At 39.7% G+C, this 17,739-nt stretch overlaps 1 protein-coding gene across 2 annotated transcripts; it reads left to right on the plus strand.

Annotated features, from left to right (window-relative positions):
* Positions 1-984: 984 nt before the first annotated feature.
* On the plus strand, positions 985-13,225 carry LOC145446256 (uncharacterized). Of its 2 annotated transcripts, XM_080324499.1 has the most exons (6): positions 991-1,936; positions 2,463-2,537; positions 6,550-6,624; positions 8,471-8,590; positions 10,536-10,663; positions 12,930-13,225. In XM_080324499.1, exons 1-5 carry the CDS (start codon positions 1,822-1,824, stop codon positions 10,658-10,660), a joined length of 510 nt encoding a protein of 169 aa, XP_080180625.1. In that variant the 5' UTR covers positions 991-1,821; the 3' UTR covers positions 10,661-10,663; positions 12,930-13,225. The 2 variants fall into 2 exon arrangements, with proteins under 2 accessions (XP_080180635.1, XP_080180625.1); XM_080324509.1 differs by lacking the exon at positions 6,550-6,624 and having other exon boundaries at positions 985-1,936.
* The last annotated feature ends 4,514 nt before the right edge of the window (positions 13,226-17,739 follow it).

A 17,739-nucleotide genomic window follows, 5' to 3' on the forward strand; every position in this document is an offset into this window, starting at 1 on the left:
CAACTAGTCTGGCAAATTAGGGGCGAAAGCACCAAGATCCCAATGTCTATATTATTGGTTATAGCCTATGTCACCTCTCAGACGTCAGAAGATCGATTTCGCAGGGATACGCGTATTAAAGTCGAGATACTGCGTGCTTGATTAGGCAAGAATGCTTCGCGTTATACCCCAATTATTATCCGGATTAATCGATCCATTCATTCGGCCATATGCTCAATAAATACGCGATCGATTCTCGAATCCTAACGCAAGTCTGACTGCCAGGCTGTTATCTAATTCTCTGCAGCTGGAAGTCTTATAGGTCAGTGAGCACTGAGCTTACACAGTTACGCGTCAGCAGTGTGAAAGGTTGATGTGTGAATTCAGTCTCGATGAAACTTTCTATAATGGTGTTCTACAGTCGGCTATGTTCCATAAATCTCTGCGATTGATCTTGTCTTGTTATCGATAAAAATATACCTGTGCCAGTGTTTTAGGAAGGACGAATGAGCTATATATTGCAAGATATTCAGTGTGCCCAAGACGTCAACAACCATTTCCACGTTTTATAGATATTTTAACCAGCTCAGGACACCTCAAGATTACAATAAAACGAAAAGATAAGAAGGAGTTGAAAGACTCGTATTAGTCTTTCAATCAGGCACCTTGTCCCGGAACTTGCATATAAGAGGTATGTAGTCTGCACTGAAACGAAAATAACAGATGGTAACATAAAAGGAAAAGCGATAGGAATGATGTGTGACAGATGTCAAGGCGACGTCGATGTCAGATGGGTGTCCGTTAGTATGGAGCACTAATTAGTATTTATTCATATAATCTGCTGGTACTTTGACTTGAATGTTGACATGCTCGTCGACTGCCGGATGTGCTACGATCGTGGTCTATCATATTTTGTAGATAATAGGCTAATAAGATCTTGGTTGCTTTCACACCATATTTAACGTCCACTTGCAAAGTAATAATTATATTTATGTAGAGAGAGAGAGAGACGATATTTTTTTTGCCTGCACCACCAAGATGCTTGGACCACGGAGATGCGATACAGCCTCTATAGTAAGTTCATATAGTCTTCACCCCTATTTTTCTCCTCCATGCTACCCGTGATTGCTGTGTGTCTAGCAAGATAGCCGCAGATATCAGTTTCGAGTTTTTGGTCTGAACCGGCCGGGGATCGAACCCACGACCTAGCGACCAAGAAGCCGGAGTTTTTTCGTTTTTTTTTGTAGAGTTTTGCCTTTTCACGTAATTCGTGCTGAGGATGACTGTATTTGTATATAGGCCTACCTACATATTTTGCTCTTTTATATCGCGCTTGTGCAAACGCAATTCGCGCATTTATATTCACCGTGAGCATAAAGAAGGAGCGGTAAAATAAGAACTGTTTAGTGTTTACTTCAAACCTGGAATTCTCGGTGCCTACATTTAACTAATTATGCAACAAGCGACTCTTGTTCGTTAAAGACTAATTTTCTTCATGGTGGTACCCAACACTAATGCGACTCCGGATTATTTTTTATTGTGCCACAACCGATCCGATAATGTCCCATACCAAGTAATCTATACAAACAATAGCTAATATAATAATGGCTCGTTTATATTCGCACTGACTTGGAAATGGCGACTGGCTGGCAGCTAGTTTGTAGCTACAACAGTCATGTTCATTAGCGTCACTACGCCGGCATGATACGGCCCCAGTCGCACCAACAAAGTACGAATCCGGCTTTATCGACAAATACATCAGTCCTGATCCGGTATTAGTCTCCGTTAGACTAACATCTTCAACCTGTAATTTACAGTGTCATTTTACAGTAATTTATCACGATGTGTGTTTGTGTGAGGTGCAGAATCCAGAAAGTACGTGATGCACGTACTGCATATAGTCGACAATATTGGAAGGGGATAAGTCAACCCAGATTACCGTCAGATCTCAACATGGGTGAGTTTTAGATCACGTAATAAGGATCCTGACTGAGCACGTCCGGTAAGCGCATTGCTCTGTCCAGACTGGGTTGATTACTTCATCGATGTAGGCTAATCGATAGCGATTACGGTTACTTCAGAATGATTTAACTCACGAGTAACGGCAGAGAACAGTTCGGTTATGATTTATATCAGTAGCCGCTGATTTCTAATGCTTCGATGGGGAAATCGTCATGTGGTATTTGACGAATACATGATTTCAATCTATACAAAATACCAATAACCTGATATATAACATCGCACGGTGCAATGCTCACGAATGTTAAGTTTGTGACATAGTCCTTGTACAGGTATAGCATGTTTATAGCTACTTGAATATAGTTATGTCCTGCCAATAATAATAGCCTGTTCTCTTTGACTCATGTGGGAATAATTCTGAGCATTATTCCAGTGATTACTGAATTATGTCGTTGTTTGTCTCCACGGAATATGCATTATCAATGAAACCACTGGGTGATTACATCAGTGCCACAAATATTTAGATTACTTCAAAGACGGTGAATCGACCAGGACGCCCCATCGACCATACAGTACCTCCGGAAGATTCAGTCCATCGTGTGAGTATAGATTACTCTAGTTATGAATTTCATATTTAAGCATGTAGCCTATATTACCGTTATGACGAATTACGACTTAATAACTTAATATTCGTTTGATGTTGTATTGATACGAGTAATGACAGTTCTAATCGGTATATCACTATATTCGGATGAGAATATCGATACCGATATGGAGATACAATTGATATTATCTTACAAATATGCAGATGTGGCCTAATAGTCGGCGTTACAACTCAAGTAGAATTAGAAGTGCTTCCGTAATTCTAATTACGAGTAAAAGCAGCACTTTCCAAGTCCTGGCAAAACCTGGTAAATTGAATTTATAAAATTAAAGTTCTCAATACTACTCGAGTAGGTAATTTTAAAAAGTGTATTTGATTGATGCGGTCGCATACATTTAGCAGTTACTCAAAAGTGGCGTCTTTCGAAGTTGGTTGCAGGATGTATGTTTTTGACTGAAGCAGAATTACTAGTGACACGTCAGTCGCATTCTTTAAAAATATTCTCTGAGCGTACGAAAAGGGGCATTTCACGAGATTTTAACAATCATTCACCTCATGAAAGTAATAAAAACTTACACCAAAACTACCTTTTATCTTAACAAATCGGGAAATTGTGAAAAAAAGAAGGGCGAAAGCAGTCCAAAGACTGAAACTCTTTGAGTAAGTATAATTGAATCATGAAAAACCTACATAAGCTATAGTGGCAAGATGTCGTAGTGGTGTGATCAATAGTTGCTACAGCAATGGGTTACGGGTTCGAGTCCGACCGAGGTTGACTCAAGAATCGGTTTATAAATGCTGATCATAGCGATCTGATCGGCGTAAGTGACATGTCACAAAAGCCTAGGAGGGACCTTGCGACAAGCCGATAGTTACGGAAGCATAATAAAAAATATCGGCGAGTAACCTCTAGTCTATGATAATGTATTTGATATCAGTCTTTCCTAACCGGGGATCGCTGAACGTGAGGATACAGACTCGACTTGTACATATGATTTGTAACCATGCACGTCCCTCTTAGCCATTATTGGTTGCACGCAATTCGGTATGATCAGTATTTAAATTGTGGCTATTATTGATGATACGTCGTGTGCAGTGCCGATTTTATTTCATTTGTAATCAAGAAATTGGTGCCACGTATGCGTTTCTACAGTACGAAAAGAGGGTCTCTGTAAGGTAACAGCATACATGATGCTGAATTTCTAAAAGTATTCACTACACTGTTTTTATTTGTTGGGACTATAATGTTTCTAGTGGTCGGACCTCATTACCTTCAACAAATGATGGCCAGGACGAGCGTATCTTCAAAAATCATATGTATGAGCTCAGTGCGTGACTTGACCTCCAGTTGCGCCTGAGATTCGCTCGCGGAATCCTAGTGTTCCATCAGTGTCCTATATGGTGTGGACACAAGCAAATCTCACGGCTCAGTGAAATTGGTCTACGTCACACTTTCCATTTGTTCAAATGCAACTTGACGTTAATTTTAGACCGGCTTGTCGAGCATTAAATTTGATAAAACGGGTATCAATCGAGAGCCACCGCGGTACTGATTGCAAAAAGACAAATTTTGTTCTGCTCGTGCTCCTAGAACCCCCAAAAATTAGCCTCGCATGTTGCATTGTAACTGAGTTTGGTATTGTGACGCAATGATGCCGTCTGGGAGCAGGTGAGTGACAGCGCAAACCGCTAGAGCTAGAGTAATGGCCATTGTTGCGCAACCGATTTAGCATCCGCACTGTCACTTTAGTGCGCGCTTGCTCCTGAGCTGCTCAGATGGACTGGTTGAGTCACAATACCACATAACTCGCTTTGTGTTCACAATAGAGAAAACTTTCTTCTTAGGACAGATAGAACCATGATGTTTCCGCTGCTTTTGAGCTATATATCATGACTATACGACCAGCGGTTCCCGAGATGGTCCATTCACCCCCCCCCCCCCCCCGCAGAAATGATGGGCTTACCGGCTGGAAAATGTGGTTACTCCAGTTCATTTCTATTGAAGTTTTACATCATTTGTCGGGATTTAAGAACCCCCTTTTTTCGATATAAAAAAAAGTCATTTTCACTCCACCCTAAATAAACTGATGAAACCTGGGTTGTTGTAGAGCAGAACAACTCGGTTTTCGGTGAACTTAAATGCAGTAGTTTGATATCTTATTTCGATCAGGACCTCTTTTCGACCCATGAATTTTTATGTGGATGCAACTATTTGTATTCGGTAGCAGTCATTATCTTTATATACCACTCTTCGTTTAAAGATTGTGATTAGTAACTCTGTACCTAATTCAGTTCCCTAAATTAGCTATTTATATATCTGTCCTCCAGACTTAAATGGTCAATGCATTTTCTGACAGCACATTGCTCTTTCGTAAAACGTGAAAGTTTGAAAACCATAAGCATTGCATTTTTTGGTATATTAAGTAAAACAGAATTGTTCACTCAGGTACATGACCGAAATATGAGGCCCGTTAAGCTTGTTTTGAAACAATAATATAAACAGGATGTCTGCATTTACAACGGAAAAAGTGCTTATCATGACAAATGGAAAGAATTTATCATCATTACTCTTCGCCTGTACTTATGCTAATTCGTTTTCCCCGGTTTCCATATACCGTCACATTTTATCGGAATCGAGGAAAGCTGTTTTTTAATTGTTTTTCTTTTGGTTAATTGCCATGATATAAAAGGCTTATTTTACATTGTCTATTCTACACAACCAGATGAAGGGAGACCGCTTACTAACAGATCAACACGAAACCCGAAGTGCGTGTTAGTTCACAATAGAAATAAATATTCATCGGTTCTAGGACTGTCGATCCGTCTTGACATAGGACATTCTGTGGCATACACCAAATACCATGTGTTCTATGCTGAAGCAGTGCCGGAGATGAGCATTGGTTAATTTCCAGTGATGCTTTTAAATGGTTTCGATCCTTTTTGTTAGTGTTTTGTAAGATTAAACGCCTGTTCTAAAAACTAAACGATTCAAATTTTTGGCGGTTCCTGATTTACCGTAACATTTTACTATGAACTAGAGTTGGTCGAAGTGATCAGCGTTGCTACTCAGGTCGCACAAGCAACACCTTACATTGCTACTCAATTACAAGTAGAATTACGAATTTCTACGACATGTGAAAACTATTTCAAGTAATGCAATACATTACACATTTACAAATCGATATGATACAATTCGAGCCTGCGCCAATGGTTGAGGACAAAGAAACAACATTCAAATTCAGTTTCAATAAAACAAGAGGTTTAGTTAAGGAAAAATCGGAGAACAGAAATTACTTCACTATACTAGTTTACGACAACGTAAGCTGTAAGCTTCGATCACTTCATTTGCGGTCAATTTATTTGTGAGAGAACAATGGAGGCTCAGTAAAACGCACGATCATTAAATGATTGGTCGCTCTCACGGGTTACACCAGCGTTTCACGAACAATCCGAGCATATGCAAGATACAGTGATCTTGATCGATACCGATCACTTGATGACTTGAAATTGACTCGTGAATTTTGCTCCGAGTCACGAGTCAATCCACATTTCTGATAGGGCGAGTCAAGTCAAGTGAAGTCATCTTAGCAAAGTGACTCGAGTCAAGTCAAGTCATACGAAAAAGGTGACTCGAGTCATCCCAACACTGTTTTCTACTTTACAATAACCGAATTGCAAACGTAATTAGTTCATATAGAATACTGTTCATGTAGATATTTAAGTAGTTGTAAAACATTACCAGCTCAGTAACTACTGCTAGTAATCAAAATCTACTTGAGTACCTCGAAAAAGAAGAATAATTCAACATATATAATATCTCAAAAACGTGATGTGATAGAGCGAAAATAACGTCAGATTCGTATTGAGCGCCCCCAAATTAGGCATGAATGACCCAAAGAGGTCATGGCGCAAAAATACTGTAGACCGGTGTTATCAATGACACCACACTGTGCGCAATGCTCACATCGACTCCTGGTGGCCGATTTCATCAATTTCACGACTTTTAGATTGCTGGAAAGATGCTGAGTCGACGGAGAAGCCTGCTCGATCACCTAATGGATCCAAAAGATCTTCCCCATCGTGTGAGTATAAGAAAATCCACATTTTGGCATGTAAATTGTCGTTATGGGGAATTACGAGTTTCAGGTCGTGGCAACTGAACATTCGCCTGATGTTGAGTTGATATGAGTATTAAAAGCTCTAAGCGCTTCTTCAAGTAGACGGGTGGGAATATCGATACCGATACAGGGACCAAGAGAATAAATTGAGCTGTCCTTTCCGTAACAAATATGCAGATGTGGTCAAAGTAGTCAGCTTTGCGACTTATGTAAAACCTCTTCAATAAAAATTAGAAACATAGGATCTTCAATGCAACCGAAATAGGTAGTTTCAACGAGTAGGCCTATGTTTGTTACATTTAGCAGTTATTCGAAGGTGGCAACTTTCGATGTTGTTCATATGATATATATTCGCGACTAACGCAAATGACTATAGTGACACTACGCGCAGATGGAATCATATAAAATATATTCATTCAACTTGAGAGATGGGGCTATTTCACGGGATATTCGTGATAGCTTACCTCATATAATTGGTGGAGACTCGCAAAAAGGACTTTCTACCTGTCAAAATTGTAAAAAACATTATAGAATATGACTAAAAACTTTTCAATCAGAAGAGGAAGTATTCCCAAAACAGAAACACTGGTGTAAATAATCGAATCAGGTACTAACTAGCCTACTTGAATACACTGAAATAATATGAATAGTTTCTTTCCAAGGACTTCTGCATTGATGAGATGATATGTTATATCAGTGGTTCTAAACCATGGTTCCCTGAGCAAGTCCCAGGGGCTCCCTGGGGGTCAATGCACACATTAAACTTACACATATCATTTGTGACGAGACACTCGTCCTGAACACCATTGGTTGCAGGCAATGCGGGATCGGTAGTTAAGTCGCGATTATTGCGCGGTTACTTCACGTGCAGTGGCGTACTTGGTATTGGACAGGGTGAGGCTGCACCACCAATGGATTGCGGGTTCGAGTTTGACCGAGGTCGACTCCAGAATTCCTACCTAAGTGTTAGAGGTTTATCTGGAGCTAGGCTTCTCCTCGCCATGTCATCCGTGCAAGTGGTGTCTTATAAAAGCTTGGAAGTGGGACTTGCTACAAGTCGGCAGCTACGAAATAAAAAGGAAGAATATAGGCCTGGTGTAAATGACCATAGTAGTCGATTAACACCACGAACAAACAAAACTCTTTTGCGATTTGGCAATTAGTATAACGTATCTTTGTTGTTTGTGGTATTCATGGTGTTTGTCGACTACAATGGTCATTTACGCCAGGCCAATATACCTTATTTTTGTTTCCGTATCTTCCGACTTGTTGCACGGCCCCACTACTGGGCTTTTTGTATGACAACCCTTACACGCGAATGAGATGGCGAGGAGGAGCCAAGATAAACCTCCAACACTTAAGTAGAAATTCTGGAGTCTATCTCGGTCGGACTTCAACCTACAACCCATTGGTCTTGTACTGGTGGATTAGATCACTACGCTATCTCGCCACTGTTTAACGTATGTATGTTCGACCGAGCAATACCATGGCGCTTTCCAATGTGAAGCCTCGCATTTTTGAACTATAGTCTCTGAATGGGAACAGCGTAAATGGCAATGATTTGCAAGAAATATTTAATATAATATCTTGGTTTTGTGGTAATTGTTTTGTCCCGTTAACACTATGTTGACGGAATTTCGTGTAGTTCTACTCCTAGTAATGTATTCCATGAGTAATGAGTTGGATTTTTGTTTTTGTGACTCATCGAATATTTAGGGTTTCCTGAAGGCCTGCCCGGGTCATTAATAGAATTACTATCTTATATAGTTGGCCGATTTCGAAAATTACATTATGTTCTCGACGTTTCCAGGTGGTCGAGGTTTCGCACTCGGTATCGTGTATATCCTCAATCTCATTGGAATGGTAGCCGCACTGCTAGCATGTGAATACTACTATTATAAGGAGCACGACGGCGGCGTCAGCGTGAATGGTAGGTATTTCATTCTGATATTTGTCAACAACGCCACGATTTTTATCTGGAATATCGTCACTCCCAATGATCAACCAGCTGATGTTCACCTTTATTGAGTCGGGTGCATGCATTTATGGGATTTCAGAAAATTCCGTTGCTATTATTCATCATATCAAATATTTGGTAATTGTCATTGATAAAGTTGAGCCTGAAATTGATTTAATTTTATTCATTAGGTTTGTTGTTATGTAAAGAAAATATGTTCTGTTCGTCGTCATTGCTGTGCTAATGACGTTGAATATCCTAGGATACCACTATTCTCAATGTGGTTTTCTATTACGGTATATTTGAAGGTCGTTGAACGCTAAGCAACACACTGGCATATACTTTAGCAATGTGTTTATTTTTGTGACTTGAATGCACAATATAACGTTAGATGTTGAAAATATGTTACGAATTACGCACTGATTCTGTGTAAGTTGCGCTTAGTCGATCTTTCTTCGTGTTAGAAACTACCGCTTTAACAGGGTGGTTTTCTAACGATGTGACTCTAGACTAGGATCTGAAGCAGTGGCCCCTAACCTTTTTGGGTGTCGGATCCGCATTCCGAACATCAGAGTATGTACGGAGCAGCATGAAAAAACTGCTAAGTAGCCTACTTATAACGAACATTTCAAAGCGTGTACAAGCCAGTGTTGTAACCATACCTTCGAGTCACGAGTCATCTAGACTCATTGCACGTTTTGCCTCGAGTCAAGTCAAGTCAAGTCACGAATCAAGTCACAATTCAAGTCAAATTGAATTTTCGAAGTATAACTGATGATTCAAAGTCAATATATTTAGCTAGCTCTGTGAAAGACAGATTAATTGGACATTTATCTGGAATCAACTAACGAATACAAAACTTAAATATACATGCAAAAGGCGTTGTATCGCACACGCACACGTAGAACTGTTAATAAAATAAGTGAGTAACTACATCACTACGTGCTACAGTATGTTATTATGAGTCAAAATATAGGATCGAATACCAAGCCCCGAGAAGTTGAAAGAAATTAATTTGGTACAAATATCCATCTATACACCCGTGAGAATATAAACGCATAAACTATATTAGCTCGATTTAAATCATACAAGGGGTTGATAAAGATGAGGACTGCGCAGTCTAAGAAACAGAGACACGTTGCTATTAGATTAACATAATGCTACTACGAAAACATAATCTGTGTTTGTGGTCTATTTATCTGGGATGCAACTATGGACGATGAGTGAAACGTACTATCAGTCAATGACCGGTTGCTCTCACAAGTGACACCGCGAGCGATCCGAAAATACACAAGATACAGTGATGTAAATAATAGGCATCGATAACTTGATGACTTGAAGTTGACTCGTAAATTTTGCTCCGCGTCACGAGTCATTACATATTTCTGAAGCGCCATTCCAAGTCAAGTCAATTTTGACGAGTGACCTGAGTCAAGTCAAGTCATACGAAAAAGTCATCCCAACACTAGTACCAGCACATGGACTGCTATAGATACCATATCGGTTCTTTTAGCATCGATAGATTCTGATTGGCGAATGCTATTAAATGGACCAAACTGCAATGCATATCATTACTCCAACGTACGATAGGTAGGCTATATATGTTTATGTTGCGATATGTGACAGCTCTTCATACATACAATATGCTCAAGTTTGAGGAGAAATATTCTTCAAAATAGATGTCGGACTTTTTGTGATTTATGCTTAGCTTTTAGCCGTTATTTTCATGTTGGCAAATTAAATAGGCAATGGACATGATGCGCTCTTCACAGAAGAAACAAAAGGTCTATAACCAGTACAAATCAAGATATATTCTGTAATATGAACGGTATTCGTTCTATAGCGTCTGATGCTAATCCGAAATGATTCTCGTCCCGGCCTTGAGTAAGTTAAACATAACTAATATCTGTTATTCTAGCGGTTGGAAATGACTTGCCTGAAGAGTTGCGTGTGTTATGCTACTGCGTATTCTTCTTCGATGGACCGAACCGCACATACGTCGGCGATCTATTTACATCATCCTTGGATTGGCGTTGTTTGTAACAGGTACGAAACGCAAATTGTATCCTCAGCGAGCCATTGTTTTTCACGAGTGGAACAATTTCTGACTACCGAATGCTTGCAAACGGCAATGTGACAGGATGTGATAGGGGAGATGTGGTACCGATGGATCAAAAATCGGAAAATGATCGCTGGCCCTGAAATGTTCAGCCGAAAACAGCAGATCTTTTGCTGGCTCAGCACTTTGATACAAGCTCTACCTATCGCGCACATATGCATGAATATCCGTCTTTTCAGAAAATATTTATGGACGTTCAAAATTTGTTGCTCGAACGTGTCATCGGTCCCCACCCGGTGGGTCCAATGACACACGACCCGGGGACCTATGACACATATACCCTAAAAAACTCAAATGTCACTACTTTTCTTGCTCAGTATTATAATCTAAGTTACAGCAAGCCAAAGAAGAATGTTTGGTCGCAACTGTCAAAAAATAGAATAAATATTAACTCAAATGTTGTCATAAAATCACGTTTCGATTTAGGCTCGGACTTACAAATTTGAGGGTACATACATATTGTCCGAAAATTGACAGTGTGACTTCCAAATACCTCGTTATAGCGATAAAACATCATATGCAATTATTACATAAAGATTTTCTGTACGTAGACATGTTTCATTTGTTTCATGATTAGTATGCTTGATTATTTTGCTTGATTTGGCTATTGTATCATCGGTCCCCACCCTACGAATTTTATACATGAATCGAAAAAAAGTCCACTCAAGGAAAGTACTGAAAAAAATAATAGGTGCCATGATATAGCCTGATACATGCCCTACACTTCACAATAAAAATGATTGCTGGTTTGTTCGTGTTGAAGGTTACAAAGAAAAATGTATATGTCGATCTGAATTTAGTTTACACCCCCTAAAACAAAAATCATCTGTGAGAGACCCCATTGCTCGCGCACGTCGAATTTTTTTGTATGTGAGGAAAGATTTTGCCAGCATGCAATTGTAGACAAGCTCACGGAGTGTAATCATGGAGTTATCATAGAGAATTTTCAAAGTATTTTCGGTCCCAGTGATCCATCGGTACCACATCTCCCCTACGTGTGATTGTTCAGATTGATATTCAATATACTAGGGATGGTGTGAACGTGAGGTTCACCTTCGCCGTTCTTCTGTGTTATAGTTTTACAATTTTCACAATTTATTGCATTTCAACCGAGGGCCGCTCGATGCATGGCGCTGGCAGTATAAAAAAAATCAGCACCAAACGAGGATGCACCTTGACATTCTCAAAAATTTTACTGCTTTGTTATAAAAGTTGGCTCGAAATATCCAGCTTTCCGTTTGCCAATATTTAGCGACTCTCTGCTGTGAGATGAAACCGCAATCACACAACATCAATAGCGAAATACACTACATGTAGTCAGCGAATGAGGATCATTCAATCAATCAATGAAATTGATATCGTTGTCTCATGTAAAAAATCTAGCAGGCGTACAGGGTCAATCTTGACTTCATATTTTTATTGTATCATGAAAACCTAATCCGTGTGATTGCGGGTGTTCCTGTTGGCTACTGCTGTATAACTTGTCAATGGGGTAATATCGGTAGCAAGTATAGAAGCACGTTTTACACTCTGCTCAATATCAACGTAGCAATACACAGAAGCCGAGTACACTGTCCGGTCTGGCATAAGTTTATATTCCCTTGCGTCGACATTGTTGGGAAAGTGACAGATGATATTGATTATATGGGATTATTTTATCATTTGATTGCCCCAGTTCATACACTGGGCGATGTTTAAAACGTCAATATGTACTTGGGCATTGTGGCATTATGTAGCCCGAGTAGTCGCTATAGGTATCGTGTACAATGTATATTGTACATTGATATAGGCTATCCTTTCACTGAGACGTAGGGTTGGAATTAGCAATGTAACGTCACGTGACGTCATGAGGTTCACGTACGCGTTCAATCAGAACCTTTTAAAAATGTTCGCGTTCACGTAAACGTTTCAGAGGTTCACACCATCCCTACAATATACGTGCCGATGCGACAGTCGCGCATCTCAGCGATTGCAGCAACGCAGGCCTATATGTCAACATGTTCTATGTTGATTGATGATGAGATGACACTTCTTCATCATCACAGTCTCTGAGAAGTCTCCATTGCATGCCATTTGCGATTATCCTAAGATAACGGCATGTAATTCCGCCATCAGACAGCACCCACTGAAGCAAACATTATAATAGCAATAAGTTTCCGTAGTTGTTCGTCGCCACTCTATTTTTCATTTCAGGGTCCTCGAGTCCACCAGTATAATGCTGAAAAAGACGCTCATCTGCCGCCACAATGGAGATCTCCATACGCTGGGAATATTACATTCGGATATTTTATAGTTGAATTTGTATCTGTTTTACCGTTACAGTGCGTTCTCGTCTGCTTTTCTCGACTCGGCGATCTTGTCATGATAACGTCACAGGCAAAACATCATTCATTCTAGGTTTCGAATTAGGTTATCCGCATTTACGACCTTCGCTCATGATGAGCGTCAATCGAAAAGCTTCAAGTGGAATAAATTTTGAAAGATGTATACATATCGTTTGTTGTAGTATATAGGCTGCATCTACTACCGGCAGTGGTCAGTAAATAAGTACTTTTAATCATTCCGAGAACTCGTATTAGGTACATGTTTAGGTAGCTGTAAAAGATAATACTACATGTCAAAAAGAGCAATGCTAGTGTACGTCGAATATAAAATCGAAGGTGTCGGAAAAATCACCATAAGCTACATTTATTTATTCGGAGTACTCAGAGTAGGGTTTACTTACTTGCCACACTTACCTCAGTGATTGCCTTTCAGACCACTTCCAATTCGACTTGAACAGTTTTCAAGGCGAAACTGTTGACCTTTCATAGTTTGAATGGTGAAAAGTAGCATTGTGTCTCAGTGTTGGGATCAAGTCACTACCTTCGAGTCACAATTCATCTCGAGTCATTGCACATTTTGATTCGAGTCAAGTCAAGTCAATTCATTTTTGAAGGTGACTCGAGTCAAGTCAAGTCACTCGATGTTTTGAGGTGACTCGATTCAAGTCGAGTCAAGCCAAGTTATGTCACGAGTCAAGTCATAATTCAAGTCAGGTTGCCTTTTCGGAGTGCGAGGCATGATTACGTCATTGCATTTTACTAGCTGTTCGAAATACAGATTGAGTGGTCATTTATTTTAAATCGAGGAACGAATATAGGGCTAAATATACTTGCACGCACACATACGTATATCTGTTAAACTACATAAGTTTCTATTTAGCCTCAGTCTATAGTTATCAGCCAAAATAGAGAACAGAATACGAAACCTCAGAAATTAGAAACTAATCGAAATGATGCAATGCACTAACCGTTACACATCCAAGAGATACAATTCAAGCCTATATACGACAATGGTTGAAGAGTAATATAAACTTTTACAAACTATATATTATAATTCTATTGAAATCAAGCAATAGATTTAGTTAAGGTGATAACGGAGCAATATTAGCAGTCTATAGAACAGATATAAATATTGTGATACCAAACCCTTTACTACTAGTTTACGACAACGTAAGCTGTAAGCGCCGATCACTTCGTTTATGGTTACTTTATTTGTGACGGAACGATGGAGGCTTAGTAAAACGCACGCTCATTGAATGATTGGTCGCTCTCACAGGCAACACCAGTGTTTCGCGACCAATCCGAACATGTGCAAGATGCAGTGAGTTTTATCGACACCGATTACAGTCATGACTTGAAATCGACTCGAAAAATTTTGCTCCGAGTCACGAGTCAATCGACTTTTCGGATGCACCGAATCACGTCTAGTCAAGTCATTTTTACGAAGTGACTCGAGTCAAGTCAAGACATACAAAAAGGTCACTCGAGTCTGGCTCGAGTCATTCCAACACTGTTGTGTCTACTAGAGGAGATGTGGTACCGATGGATCACTGGGACCAAAAATACTTGAAATATTCTCCATGATAATTCCATGATTAGACTCCGTGAATTTGTCTACAATTACATGCTGACAGAATCTTTCCTCGCGCGCAAAAAAATCGACCTGCGTCAGTTATGGGGTCTGTGACGAATGATTTACGTTTTAAGGGCAGTAAAGTAAATTTGGATCGACATTTGCATTTTTCTATATCACCTTTCAGACTAACAAACCCGCCATAATTTTTGATGTGAAGTGTAGGGCTTGTATCAGGGTATATAATGGGACATATAATTTGAATCAATACCATCCTCGAGTGGACTATTTTTAAGTCGATTACAATATTTATGGGGTGGGGGACATATGGTACCATAGCCAAATCAAGCAAAATAGATTGACCAACTAATCACTTAAAAACAGAAACTCGCCTACATATATATAGGCTGTAAATCAGAGGTCTCAAACACGCGGCCCGCGGGCCGCATGCGGCCCGCCATAGCATTTTGTGCGGCCCGCGACGACATTTTAGATTTTTATTAATTTGACAATATATGAGTGTCACATAGATCTTTTCATGTTATAAAGTGAATGTTCCCTCTTAAATTGCCCCGAAAGCCTGAAACTATTCATCAAACATCAGTATCACATCAATTGCAAACGTTGCCGCAGTAGAAGATTCACTATTTCGCCACATTTCCAATTCATGATGACAAAACCTGACCCTTAGACGATTCGTGACTGAAATTTGTGAGTTGGACTTGGACGTGACTTTTTTAGAATTACTCAAACTCGGCCTAACTCGATGGCAAAATGAAAATGACTCGAGTGGACTCGGAATACCGTGAATTTGTTATAACCATGGACGCAACAAACTAGTCGGGTACAAGGGTGATACTAATAGATCAGAAGGTCGCAGCTTGGTATTTCGCTAACTAAGCAAGTAGTTTTGGCAACCATTGGCAATCTGTTAGTTACATCTTTGGTCGCTAAACCATGTTAATAGGGTCACTTAAAGGTACCGATAATACCGTAGTGGTACGCTCCAACGATGTAACAACAGTGGGCCGTTCGGTGTTCCGACATTTCAATCACTAGCACACATTCATCAATAGATTTATATTATATTTATATTTTTTTCTGCTCCTTGAAGATATTAATAGCCTACTTATCAGAAGTATATCCGAATCCTGGATTGGAATTACAATGCTCAACCTAAAAATGTTTTGATATCTGATCAGTCTATGTTATCAATCTGTTAAATTAAAAATATTCTTAGTAGCTGCAAAATTATAACCCGATAGCTTTTATGATGGCATCATACGTTTGTCCGTCCCTATGGTGTCTACTTATCATTAATATATATTATGTTTAATCGTTGAGTGGAGTACAACAACAATTCTATTCAAATAGTTATAGATGTGATGGTTCTTTTCGTGTCAGGCCTAAATTGATACAAGAGTAAATCACATTTTGACAATGTGTGTTTACTGTCAGTCCTGCTGGATCGGTTCACTTTCAATAGGACAATTCATTCCCGCCAAATAATGCCTACTTGGAAAGACATAGAATACCCCTATAAATGATGCGGCCCGCGGCGTCGTCAAAACTGGAAAACTGGCCCGCAAGCATATTTGAGTTTGAGACCTCTGCTGTAAATCATAGTAACCTGTGGTGTTTTACCGCTGTTACGAGATATTTGCAAGTCAAAATGTCGATTTGCGGGTAATATGTATGTGGCATTAATTTTGTAAGTTTAGGCGTAAATCAAAACATCATTTTATGCCAACATTTTGGTTGAAATAATCTATTTTATTCTTGAAGGTCGTGACGAAACATTATTCATTGGCTTGCTGTAGCTTAGCTTATAGTACACAACGAAACAAGGTAACAAATTTGAGTTTTTAAGCGTATGTCTCATAGGTCTCATGGTCGTGTGCCTTTGGACCCACCGGGTGGGGACCGATGACACGTTCGAGCAACAAACTTTAAACGTTTATAAATATTTTTTTGAAAAGGCGGATATTCATGCAAATATCCGCGATAGATAGAGCTTGTATCGAAGTGTTGAGACAGCAAAAGATATGCTATTCTCGGCCGAAGGTTTGGGGGCCAGAGGTCATTTTGCAATTTTTGATCCATCGGTACCACTACTTCTAGCTCAATTGTTCTGCAAGTGATTCTTTATCCCGAGATCATGACTGACTGCCTTATGACGATCTACCGTAATCGGATTCGATTCAGTTTGGGGTCTTCTACTCCTGTGCGCAATGAGAATGCTCAACTTCACTACTGTTGTGCGAAGAGCTGCTTTGTGAAGTGAAGAGAAATTAGTTTGGACAAACATTTCCTAAATTGTATTTTGACATTTGCTTTGCCGCAAAAATTTCTGCAATGCATCTTTTTTCTGTGATGGTTCTCGTAATAATGCCATACTCGACAGAAACGCAAAAAGGAGAAGAAGCAACTTGCAGTACATTCTTTCAACCACTCGCCCATTTGTTCGAAGGAGTAGTTGTCAACATTGTTGGCCAGGGAAGCCTGAACGCTAATCTGCAACACACACTCAAGAGTCACAATTCCACTATTAATCGCGTCTAGTTGACTGAAACCAAATGATCGCGAAGACGAGGTTATCACAACAAATCAGATGTATTGGTTGAGAGTGCGTCTTGATCACCGGTGACCCCCTGCGACAAACTCCAGAATTGTGGGGTGCCCTTGTCCTAGAACATATATATACCTAAGCGGCATATACATTGAACAAAACGTAAACGAAGAGGATATAATGCCGAATGACGGCCATGACGTGGCGGATGTCGGTTTACTCTATATTGCAAAGTCGATATGTGGTATCGGCGTCAGATAGTCTCAAGCGCTCACTAGCATTTATTCAGTACAATCTGCATGTGTTTTAACTGTGAACAATGCTAGATGACTATATGTAAGTGCTACAGCAAGACTTTTCCTTGGTCGTACGTATAATCAGCCCGTATTATCCCGCGATGCGTTTTTATGTAATTCGTGCCGCAAATGAGTGACTGTTTTGCCTATCTATGATAATTATCCATCAGAAGAGTCTAGCCTGCACAAACGAAACCCGCGCCTCTATATTTTCGAACGTGAAGAGGTAGTGGTTGAGAGC

Source organism: Botryllus schlosseri, chromosome 1 (genome assembly GCF_051294905.1).
Source record: "Botryllus schlosseri isolate E-star chromosome 1, Bs_hap1, whole genome shotgun sequence".
Taxonomy (NCBI): Eukaryota; Metazoa; Chordata; class Ascidiacea; order Stolidobranchia; family Styelidae; genus Botryllus; species Botryllus schlosseri.

What these genes read in the sequence shown, in the direction of transcription:
- LOC145446256 (XM_080324499.1), top strand. Translation starts at nt 1,822, where the DNA reads ATGTGTGTTTGTGTGAGGTGCAGAATCCAGAAAGTACGTGATGCACGT. An exon ending in CGGAAGATTCAGTCCATCGT is followed by an intron (nt 2,538 to 6,549) that starts GTGAGTATAGAT and finishes CACGACTTTTAG; the next exon opens with ATTGCTGGAAAGATGCTGAG. An exon ending in CGGCGGCGTCAGCGTGAATG is followed by an intron (nt 8,591 to 10,535) that starts GTAGGTATTTCA and finishes CTGTTATTCTAG; the next exon opens with CGGTTGGAAATGACTTGCCT.